The sequence below is a fragment of the Meriones unguiculatus genome, chromosome 3 (assembly GCF_030254825.1).
Source record: "Meriones unguiculatus strain TT.TT164.6M chromosome 3, Bangor_MerUng_6.1, whole genome shotgun sequence".
In the NCBI taxonomy this organism is placed as follows: domain Eukaryota; kingdom Metazoa; phylum Chordata; class Mammalia; order Rodentia; family Muridae; genus Meriones; species Meriones unguiculatus.
The window spans coordinates 98,188,925-98,200,947 of NC_083351.1; the positions used below are offsets into that span (position 1 = coordinate 98,188,925).

The following is a 12,023-nucleotide window of genomic DNA, read 5'->3' on the forward strand; positions in this document are numbered from 1 at the left end:
CTCTAAAAGGGAAGGGAAGACAAGGCTGTAGGAAGGTTCCTGAAGAGAAAGTTTAAGGGAAGAATATGGTTTGTTGGGGCTACCAGGTAGAGGTGTGTGGGAGACCCGTGTAGGACCTCACTGAACAAAGAAGGACAAGGGCCACACAGGCAAGGAAGATGGTCTGTGTGGGCATGGCGTCTAGGTTAGAAATTCCACAGGAGACATAATATATACTGTGGTGACAGAAAGAGTCCATCCACACCGGGGTAGTGAGTGTGCAGTACACCCTGAGCATGAGTTGGCCTGATGTTGTCAAAGGACTACTCAGGATTCCATGTGGAAAAAAGACAGAGTGATTAGAAAAGTGAGGTGTGTAGGGATGCTCCTCTTTCCCCTGTGTGCCTGGCAAGTTGAGCTGTAAAAGCCCAGAGGCAGAATGTGGCACATCAGCAGGATCTCCCTATGGGACTAGCATGGAGTGCCAGGATGCCAGGATAATTTGAATCAAATAAAAACCCTGACAAAATAAATTCAATAATAGTGCAGCAATCCTGTTCACTGGTCACATGAACTTCACTTTCAGTAGTGGTGGGAGTTTGCATTATCAGATCTACTGCAAAGCTTGGCTCATGCAATGCAAATTGAACACTCACATGAATTTGCTCTGTAAGAGAAGTGAGATATCAAATATACTATTCTATTTGCTCCATTGCTAACAAAAACAACACATCATAACTGGCTGAGAACACTGAGAGGAAAAAAAAAGAAGCAATAGAAAGTCTCACGTTAACAGAAAATTTGGAAAATCAGTATGAATAATTGTAAATACTTGGAAACTGAAAAAGGTAGAACAGTTGGAGCAGAGTTTGTTTTGCTCCCAAATGCTTTCCTGACTGGGGAGAGGACAGAAACATTCCAGCAAGCAAAGAACATCATTAAAGGCATCAAAGAACCACACAGATGCCTATCCCAGGGGTGAGGAGACCAGGGCATGGAAACAGTTTACAACAGGATCAAAGGGAGGACAAACGCAGGAAACCAAGGCCTGTGTGTCTGAGGCACCTCCACCTCCACCTTCTGAAATGCAGGGCTGGGTGTGCTTGATGGGATTAGTGGACATACTGTTGTGATAATGACCCTGTAATAAAGACGGGAATGGAAAATTACAAACAGTATGTAGGGTGGAGAGCTCATCCATTTCAATTTGCTGCTCCTTTAATTTAAGAAGAAGGTGAGATGTAAAGGAAATGTTCTTCTCAAAGCATGAGGCCACCCCAAGGAGTGAATCTCACTAGAGAAACCACACTGCTGTAAACAGCACAGGCCAAGGGGGAAATTGTTCTGACTGAAAAGACCTGACCCACTGCTGATTTCTGCAGACTTGGCAAGGGGGAAGCATGTACTCCAGTCAATTATGAAAGCAAAGGGAACAACAGAGATAACAAACAGGGTGCTTATGCAAATCCCCTAATAGAAACACAGTGTCAGTGAGACAGACCTCCTGAAGGCATGTCACAAAGCTGATGGAAAAGCAGCCTGTCAGCAGGGGTTTGGGATATAGATACATGTAGAGAAAGGCACAGAAAGCTCCAGTGGCTCTTCAATCAAAGAAACAAGAAGGGAGGGAACACAGGGGACCATTTCAAATGCAGCAAAGGCAATGGAGTATGTTCTGATTATTGGGACTTTGTAAGAATTCACTAGGCCTTGACCAGTTTCCCCAACTGAGTGTTGGGAAGGAAGGGAGTCATAGAAAGGACCAAGGTGGTCAGAGAAGGAGGCCAGTGCTTCATCTATTTTTATAATGGATGGAAAACAGACACAGCCCACAGAAACCTCAGAGAGCTTGTGATGAATGGAACCTATTGCAGGTAATAGAATATATTCTAGAAGGCCCCAACTGTATGGACTCCCATCTTCAGGGTGTAAAGGAGGTCAGTGAAGAAGGCTGTGTAGTCACCAGTTGGACCAAATCCAGCTGAGTTCATACTCACAGGTCTTTCAGGCATGACACCAGAGGTGGGCCACATCTGTGCATCTTCATCACTTCATGACCCGAGTTTACCCATGGCTTACTCAGCCAACTACCTTCCTGCGTGACCCCCCCCCTTAATGATTCTCCTCCCTTTAATTCACAATTTGCCACCTCTTACTAAAAAAGAACTGCATGTGAAAACAATCTTAAAACACCTTTGCTAATTTTTTAAAGAAAGGCTGAGACAACTTCAAGCAAAATAGAAAAAAAAAAAAAAAAAAAAAAACATAGTAGAGATATTTAGCTTGAGGCACAAGATAAGTTTCAGGATCAGAGTTGAATTTAAGAATAGACAAAAGTGGCACAGAGTGCCAAGGTAGTAACAGTCAATCCTGTGACATAGATTCTTGATGCTAATGTCAGCAGCAAACTCAGTTTTTTTATAGGTTACCTGGACTTGCTCAGAACAGTGCTTGGGATCACCACTCAGATGATTGGGTAGAAGATGCTTCAGGAGTTTCTTAACTGTTTCTCTTACAAATAAGCATATTGAAATGTCTATGGTTTCCACGTTTTACCTGATTTCCCTCTTTATATTCCATTTCTGCACTGTGAAGACAGGTAACGATGACTTATTGAATTCTGATTCTCCCAATAGTCATAGGGCACATCTCTGAGGTCCCCCCAAGCCAATGGCCACTTGGCCTCTGTGGTTGGTACTGAGAGTCATCTACATATGTTTGGCTAATTCTACTTTGACACTAAAATGGCCCATATGTGCCTGTGGTCCACGCGTGGGTCAACTTGTCCTTCATTTCAAGAAGATTCTGTGTTGTTTGGTAGTTGAGAAACATGGTCAAGTAGCAAAAAAGACTTCCTGATGGGGATGAACAGTTCCCGCTTGGGGTCATGGATGCAATCTCTAGCCTCCAAGAAAGAAAATACGTTTTAGGGGCCTTTTCTTTTGAATGATCTGGTTGCCTTGTAACATATCATCATGTCCTCCTCCCCTATCAAATATGTTCTGTTTATCAAAGAATGTGTAGCTGTGCAGCAATATGACTGCCAAGCAGCACAGACCCTCTAGTGTCTCCTTAGAAGAACATGGACCACTTGTCAATTACAAGGAGGTGAGAACAAGCCTGGAAGGCTGACAGCTTTATGTTACCTGCAGTGCTCCCAGTGAAAACAATGTGTCTTCCTTTTACTGACCTTTATGCACATCTAAGGTGATGAAGAGAAACAATACAGATGTGTGTATCTAAACTTGACTTTATGTATGGCTGTGCATATACATATGTTTATGATGCAATTCAGAATTGTCTGTAGCTATCCATGGGTCTATGGCTCTTCAAAGGTAACAAAATATAAGAATGTTCAAGCCTCTCACAAAAAGATCTAGAATTTACCTCTAAGCTGCTCATATCTAACAATATGCTTTTAATTATCTGTAGATTATTTTTAGTAGCTATATACTGTGAATGCTACATAAACAGATCTTGTGGGGGTTTTTTTTGGTTTTCATGCAAAGTGGGTTTTTTTTTAATTTTTATTTTTTATATTAATTACAGTTTATTCACTTTGTATCCCAGCTGTAGGCCCCTCTCCCATTCCCTCCCAACTCCACCCTCCCTCCCTTATCTCTTCCCATGCCCCTCTCCAAGTCCACTGATAGGAGAGGTTCTCCTCCCCTTCCATCTGACCCTAGTCTATCAGGTCTCATCAGGACTGGCTGCATTGTCTTCCTCTGTGGCCTGGTAAGGCTCCCCCATACAGGGGAGGTGATCAAAGAGCCAGCCACTGAGTTTGTGTCAGAGACAATTCCTGTTCCCCTTACTAGGGAATCCAACTGGATACTGAGCTGCCATGGGCTACATCTGAGATCTTGTGTTATTTAAAGAATAATTTAAAGGAAAATACTTTTAGTTAAGAAAAGTCATACACACACACACACACACACAGTGTCTGGTGTGCAGAACCTACACAAGATGCCTGTGTCTAAGACTAAGGGTCTTAGTTCTTAAATCAATTGTGTAGCATAAAGGCATGTTGAGAGCATCCCACATGCCTCGTTAAAGTCATTTCAGGGAAAAGCAGCAATCTCAAGCCCTCCAGCACCATGTTCCCAGGCAGAAGGTGCCGTGTCTTTCTTTTTCCAGTCACTAGGAGTTGAGATCTTTACAAGCATAATTTGGCAGCTGAAGAAGTGGGATCACAGGACACAGAATGGGCAACAATGCACAGAGCCTTGGATTCTAATCCAAATTCTCCCACCAATTAGCACAATAATTCTAAGAACTTAGTGTCAAAAATACTAAAATGAGATCATGAACAAGAACATTTTGAAAATTATGAAATGTCATAAAGGCACAAAGCAGCCCTTTCATTCCCTTAATAATTACTTATGTTTCCTTTGTGTAGTCCCTAAATGCCACGGGGGAGGTAGCTGAGTCCAGACACAAGAACCAGCAACAGACAAGGCACTCTTGTTAGATGCTAAGACAATTGGCTATTTGTGTCTAAAATAATATTTATGTGAAATGTATTTCGAGAGTTCTACAGTTTGATTTCAATAACACATATTTCAAAGACAAAGAAATGCAATGACTTTTGTTATACTGTTAATTTTTTTGCATCAATAAAAATGGATTCTTTCTCCAGCTTTAATGCATGCGATACTTACAGCATTGCAACCATGGTGAGTGGAAACATATAGAAGTAAATTAAAACTCAGACCTTATTCAGAATGCTCAATCTTGGTGCCTGATTTCCTTACAGCCTTAATCAAAGATTTGGGTTACTTCTTATGACCTTGACTCCCTAAATTATAAATTTCATGTCTCCAACACATAAGAAGTTGCTAGCACTTAACCCAGTAACCCCAGGGGAGAAAAATATTTACTATCCTGAGTTCAACAACCATTTGAGGATTAATCATCTCTCTAGAGAAGTGGGTGCAGGCAGTAGCCCCCTGCAGGCCCAGCCGTGTCCTTCCACACATCATATATTAATGGCAGTGAAATGCATTGTGCTGTACAGTACACACAACTTTTGGGGACAGTAGGAACACACTGAGTCAGTCAAAGGGCCTGAAGTTTTTGCATTTTTAAAATGCCACATTTTTGCATTGTTCTTTTTATGGTAGGGAAAAGGGAGATTTTATAATTCTGTGCACATTCTCCAAATACTACAACACAAGCAAATCTATTGAGGTATTTGGATTTTCTTTACAAATTCATGACCATTAAGAAAAGCCTGAATTTTATTCCTCCAAAGAATCACTGTATTTTAGACAAAGTGAAATGTTAGTTGACTTAGATTCCAGTATCTGTCAGCCTGGAGATCTCTTATGTCTGAAACCTGAACTCAGGGCCTGCCTATTGATAGCATTTGTGTTGTGTTCTTTTCTTTTCCTGGAGACTGTCTTGTTTCCTTTCTTTTGTGTCCTTGGTGCTGGGCTCCATGCCAATGCCCATTTGAGGGAATAAAAAGAGATGTGAGGAGTAAGGAAAGAGGACTTTTGGGGTAGGGGATATGGCAGCCTTTGCCCTCACCCCGGGCCAGGCTATAGAGTTACCTATTCCGACAGGTTAGGGAAGCTGCCACCACAGTTTGTAAGCATATGCTCCTATTGTACAGGATTCCTGACTTTTTGTTTTGTTCTGTTTTGGTTTTGAGATGGGGTCCTGAATCTCTGAGACTTTGGTGATCCTCCTAACTAAGCCGCTGCAGGAATTAGAACCACAGGCAAGCGAGGGAGGAGCAGCCTTGCTAGGCCACAGAGGAGGACATTGCAGCCTGATGAGACCTGATCAACTAAGGTCAAATGGAAGGAGAGGAGGACCTCCCCTATCAGTGGACTTAGAGAGGGCCAGGGGGGAGATGAGGGAGGGAGGGTGGGATTGGGAGGGATTGTGGGAGGGGGCTATAGCTGGGATACAAAGTGAATAAACTGTAATTAATATAAAAAATAAAAATTTAATTAAAGAAACTAAAAAAAACAAATCACAGGCAGGAATTAACTCAAGAAGCAGCTACATAAGCTAAATTCTATTTCAACGGAACACTGCCTCTTAAGACTCTAAATTTATCATTATGCTTAATGCAACCTAAAATAAAATAGAATTAATCTTGCACATAATATATAGTGTTTGAAATTTATTTTCATTTGTTTTAATATATGTCTCAAAAATCCAACAAACAGTTGGAATTAACATAATTACCAAGATTTGCCATTGGGTCTTAATCCATTAAAACCCAAATCTTATGAACTATAATGGGATGATTTGGTGAAAGTACATCTGTTTTCCCCATTCTATTAGGAAATCTCAGTTTAGTGTATTGATAATTTGTCCTTTCATTGGATTAGGGGTGTATTACTTACTGGGCATGAATGATACGAAATACAAATTTCTGCATGCAAAATCAACCAAAGATCAAGGCTCGAGGTAAAATGCGGGCTGATGCATTCAGCTGAGAAATTTCCCTAAGTAGTAATAATACACTAGAAAATGAAAACTACCTGAATAAGTTGATCAAGAGCTTGTAGACTATATTGTGGAGAAACCTTCAGATGGCTGAACAGATCTTGGTGCTCTCTTCTAAGTCACAAGGACCACAGAGAGACTAAAGTCCAGGAAGAGGCATAGAGCAAACTATTAGCATTATTAAAAGTCTGTGAACCAAACATGTAAATAGATTCCTGGTCAAATACAATAATACTCCCAGGGATAAGACAACAACAACAACAACAACAACAAAAACAATCCAAAAATTGGCAATTCATATATTATTTGGTAAATTAAAGCACAGATTCCATGGAAATGTATGGAGCAAATTTGATTATTTTGGGTTGTGAAGCCATGGTGGGCAGAGGCAGGTAAGCTGCTAAACCTACTGTATGGAAAAAGCAATGTCCCCTTTTTAAAGAAGACAGCTTTTCTCCATCATCCAAAGTTATGGGGGGAGGAGCTGAATCAAATCCATTGGCCTGGAGTAAGCTTAGTGTGCCCATTCAACCATACAGTATTGCTGCTCTTCACCCCACGTTCCAAAGAGATTCCGGAGGGCACCAGAGCCACAAAGAAACTATTGGCACGGCTAGAGTTCCAGGGCTGGATAATTAGCACAGCGGGACAGGGCAAAGACAGATGGCCACAGGGTGTTCCAAGACTGATAACTGATGGAATGAGGGCTGGGAAACATAGACTATACCGCAAGAGCTGAGCCAGGCAGGCCAGGAATAGTGGACATGCAGCTAGATGATGGAGAAGAGAGAATAAGGTTCTCATGAGTGATGAGGATGGTATGGGGGTGGGGATGGGGGTCGGAGTGGGAGTGGGACTTAGGTCTGAGGTTCACAAAATCTAAACCCAAATCCACATTGACAGGCACAAACTCTGTGACCAGTGTCAACTCAAATCCTTTATTGGGTATCTGCTTACTGGTACAACTACAAGACTCAGAAAATAATAATAATAATAATAATAATAATAATAATAATAATAATAATAATAATAGAAGTAAGAGAAAGTCACCAAAAGCCAAGTGAAAAGAAGAAAAGAGGAAAAGGAAAAGGGCACCTGAAGGGAAGAGAAAGTGTTGCCAGGTTACCAGCCAGTGCCTAGGCCTTTTGGAAGGCAGTTTTGTGTTAAAGCTGAAGCCCTGAAAAGAAGGTCCAGTGTGTCCACCACTGAGCAATAGGGCTTGCTATGTCACTATCACTATCCCCTTATCATGTAACCTGCCTACCTCAGCTTACTGCTCTGGTTAGGGACTTTTATGGAATCCTATAGGAGCTCTAGGAATATGTACCCAGCTCCTAGAGATTACAACCTTCTCTAGGAGGGGAAATAATGGCATACAAGACTCAGGAAGCCCAGGGAACTTTCAAGGTTCATGACCCCATATCCAGAGTTTTAGGAGATGCTCATTTGTTCATGTCTCCTCAGGAAAAGTCACACAAGAGAATGGTGTGTGTTCTGAACACACGGCTGGTAAAAGTAAATATGAGTTCTATGACTCATCCACTCTGTTGAGTCTCAGCATTGCAGGGAGGCCACGGCCATGTAGAAGTCATGTCTCCAAGCATTGCGACATGTTTTATGAAACTCCCTAAGCAAGTTTAGAGAGTTCTCTGCTATGTTTTTATTTATACCATTATACACTCATTTACTTGGGAGTATTTCATATTCTGGTTCTTTGTAACCTGGAGCTACCAGTATAGCTTGGTAAATTTTTAATGATTTAGCTCAGAGGTATTTTTGATGATTAAATATCTTTTGGTAAACAATGTCCATCAATTTCTTTCCTTTACTCCTTCCCCCTTCTCCTCTCCCTCCTTTTCCTCATTTTTTCTCTCACCTCTTCCTCGCTCTCTATGTCCATGTATTTTACCTTGGCTAAGTTGATGACTTATTACCACCTCTTTTCCTTCTATTCCCCTGAGATCTGCATCATTACCCAATCCTCAGATCCAAGCACTACAAGCCGGGGATAAGGACAAACCATCATACTCATTATTGACACACAGAAGAGGGCCACCTGATACTGTTCACTCCATTTGCGGTGTTGTTCCACAGGCTCCTGGTCTGAGGCCAGCTCAGCAGGGATGGCCTTCTCTGCCCCTCTACATGTACCCACATTTCCCCACAAACTAAAGCACAGTCAGGATTGGAAAGGCAGAGTCACTGACAGAACAAGGGGCACTGAGCCTGTGGAGGCACGGCAGGGTAATATCGTCAGGGAACAAAGGACACTTTTCCTGAAGACAGAGCTCCTGAAAAGATAAAGCTCCAGTGTGTGCCACCAAACACCAGTTGTGTGAAAGGTCTGTGTGTGAGCAGTAGGTGCACCCCCATCCTCAACTACCTATGCTCTTTGTGTGAGAAATTGAGAACGTAGATTCCAGCACTCACAGAGATAGAACAGATCACAAGGATATGCACACAAGTTTGATGCAGTGATTTGTTGGGTAAGTGTTGAATATCTGTTTAGTATGTACAAGGCCCTGAGTTGTGCCCCTGCAAACCACAAGATAATACAACTATTTAACTACTACTGCAAAATACAGAAGAGGCAAATTAAATACTATTTTAAATCGTTTTCCTACATTTTTCTAACACTGTCATAGCTGGTTTATTTTAAATCTTATAGAATGATTCAAAGTACAAATAAGGTGTTAGCTTGCTTTCTGACCATCCATGAAAGACTGTTTGCTGTGACTCATTTCATTGAATGTTAAAACATGGAGCGTTTACTCTGTACATAGTTATCATTTTGCAGGGAACCCACTACCAGGAATCAAATGCTGTATGCATAATTCTGAGCACAGGTGGGGTATCACACACTGCTCTGCTCTCCTTACCTTTGATTTGCCCTTGCTGTAACAGGCCTTCTTGGTAGCTTCATCACACTCCCACTCCACAGCCTGCAAAAAGAACAAATACACCATTAGGGATTTGATGGAAAAGGGGACATAAGAGGGTCCCAGAACCCCTGCTCGGATGTAGCCCGTGGTAGCTCAGTAACCAATTGGTTTCCCATAGTAAGGGGAACAAGGACTATTTCTAACAGGAACTCAGTGGCTGGCTCTTTGACCTCCCCACCCCCCAAGGGAGGAGCAGTCCTGTTAGGCCACAGAGGAGGACTTTGCAGACCTGATAAAACAGGGTCAGATGAATGGGGAGGAGGTCCCTCCCCCATCATTGGACTTGGAAAGGGGCAGGGTGGAGATGAGTGAGGAACGGTGGGATTGGGAGTGAATGAGGGAGGGGGATACAGCTGGGATACAGAGTTAATAAAATGTAATTAATAAGAAAAAAATAAAAATAAAAAAATCATATCAATGCACCTTTGTGCCAGTACCTGCTTAGGGATAAAATTAATACCAAATATAGGCTGTCAAGTCACTGGCTCACAGGTGGCTTTAAAATGAAGACATTGAAAACACTTGCCCTTTAAGAAGCTGTTCCACAGTCCAAACAGCAGGACATTTAGATGCAGTCACTGGTCAGCAAGTTTGTTACTTCCGGGAAATCAGGAAACCATGAAACTGGGGATTCTGAAGCATTCAAACCCAGGGGGATTATTGCCCAGCATGTCATATATCAACAATTGTGGATAACGCCATGGATGACTCTACATAGTCTAGCTACCACAATGTTTGTGAACACACCAGCCAGGGCATGATTGGCTCAGGGACAGAGCTCTGTGACTGTTTTCCATCTCCACACTGCTACTAGCTCTTTTAAGAGCCATGATGCTTAATATTTTACAGAGTTTTTAAGTCGAACCCATGCTGATGAAGTTGGCACAAAGAGAGCCTGTGCTAGCTAAGGTGATAGTGCTGGTCTCACAGACAGGGGTGACTTACAAGTTAAATTTGGGAGTTATTTAACACCAGTTTAAACACTGAATTATTGTTCTTCTCTATGGTTTTGTGGTGTGTGGACTTTTATAAGGGAAGTATTTCTCCTGATTTTTTCATGTCTTGTTGTATTTTTTTTCCTATTAAAATTAGACTTCTGAGGATTCAGAATTAGGGGCCAGTGAAGTTATTATCAGGAAAGCACATGAGGAGCAATCTCGTCAGGGCAGAAAATGTCAAAAGAGAAACACAACTCAACCCGGTATAAACCAAAGTAAGATAATCTGCAGGAAAATACCAGCCTCCCCCAATTGCCTGGAAGAATTATTTCCCAATTCTCCAAAACCTAGCAGAATCTAAGGTCGGGCTGTTGTTGCCAAACACTGGTGCATAACAAAGGCAGTCATGATAACTGTGTGGGATGGCTTATCCCTCTCAACAAACATGAGGCCATGTGAAAGCAGTCCACAGAGAACCATCTTGGTGTTCCCAAATGGGAGCAGCGTCACGTCTGTTTATTGCGATCCCGCGGAATCAAGAATGCAGTCAATATTGACCTCTGATAAGACAGTGTGTTTGTTTTGAAATCCTTTTCTGGATCAATGCTTAGTGGGGGCATCGAAGGTGCGGCTAACCAGTGTCTGATGCAAAAACCGCCTTGGATTCCATCCAGTGTGGCAAACATTTCCATGAACAGTGAAGAGACCACCACAGAGGTAAGAACATCCACACACAGTGACATGCAGATTAAAAAAATAAAAATTAACAGGTAAATTTGTCTGACCTTTAATGTGCTCCTTTCTTTTATCTGTTTATATTAAAGAAAACTCCCTGTTGCATCTTTGCTCTTATTTAAACATAAAATAGAATCAATAAGCTGATACATTTCTTCAGCAACAAATAACTCATTACATATTTAAGAACTCATTACATATTTAAGCTTATGTTATTAAAGGGGTTGATGTCATTTTACAGAAAGAGGGGTTCAATTTACATAGCTGTGAACACATCTGTATGGTGAAACACTTCAGCTCAGGAAGTGCTCTCAGTGGCTCTTGTTGACTTGGTGATATGGTTACACAGTGAAATGTTGGGGAATAGAGAGCCAGCTATGTTATTAAAGTGCTTTGTGTGAGAGCATGAGGGCCTGTGTGTCAGTACTGTTTCAAAAAGCCAGGTGTGATGGCCCATACTATCAATCTCAGTTCTGAGGAATTAGAGACAGGGGAGGGGGAATCCTGTAGCTTGCTGACCAGGGAGTCTAGCCTCATCAGTGAGTTTCAGGCAAGTGAGAGAATTTTAAAAAAGAAAGAAGACCCAGCAAGGTAGGTGACACCAGAGAAATGATACCCAAGGTTTCTTCCTCTCCCTCTCCCTGCTATCTTTCTCTCTCACACACACACCTTAGCATATATCTCATGCATGTGCACACACAGAGACACAGAAGTCTTAAATGCTGATTTATGTCAGACAGGAAGGATTATGAGTTTCAAGCCTGCCTGGGCTGGAGACGAGTTACACTTAGCCTGGCTGACCTAGTGGGACCATAAAACAGAGCCAAGGATGGAGCCCTTGCCTATCAAGTGGGAGACTTGAGAATAATACAAACAACAAAAAAGGAAAATATTAATAGTCTCTTGAATAAACATAAGAGGTCTGGAGAGCAGGGTGAGCCCCGGGATTAGGGGGGAATATTAA

General features: G+C 41.9%; 1 protein-coding gene across 6 annotated transcripts in view; it reads right to left on the reverse strand.

The window, feature by feature from the left end:
• Sema5a (semaphorin 5A) overlaps positions 1 to 12,023 on the reverse strand; it is a 470,503-nt gene that overhangs the window by 159,011 nt on the left and 299,469 nt on the right. For all 6 annotated transcript variants that reach the window (XM_060380391.1, XM_060380386.1, XM_060380389.1 and 3 more), the window contains one exon: positions 9,324 to 9,386. In XM_060380391.1, the coding sequence (XP_060236374.1) occupies positions 9,324 to 9,386 (63 nt within the window). The remainder of the gene's footprint in view (positions 1 to 9,323; positions 9,387 to 12,023) is intronic.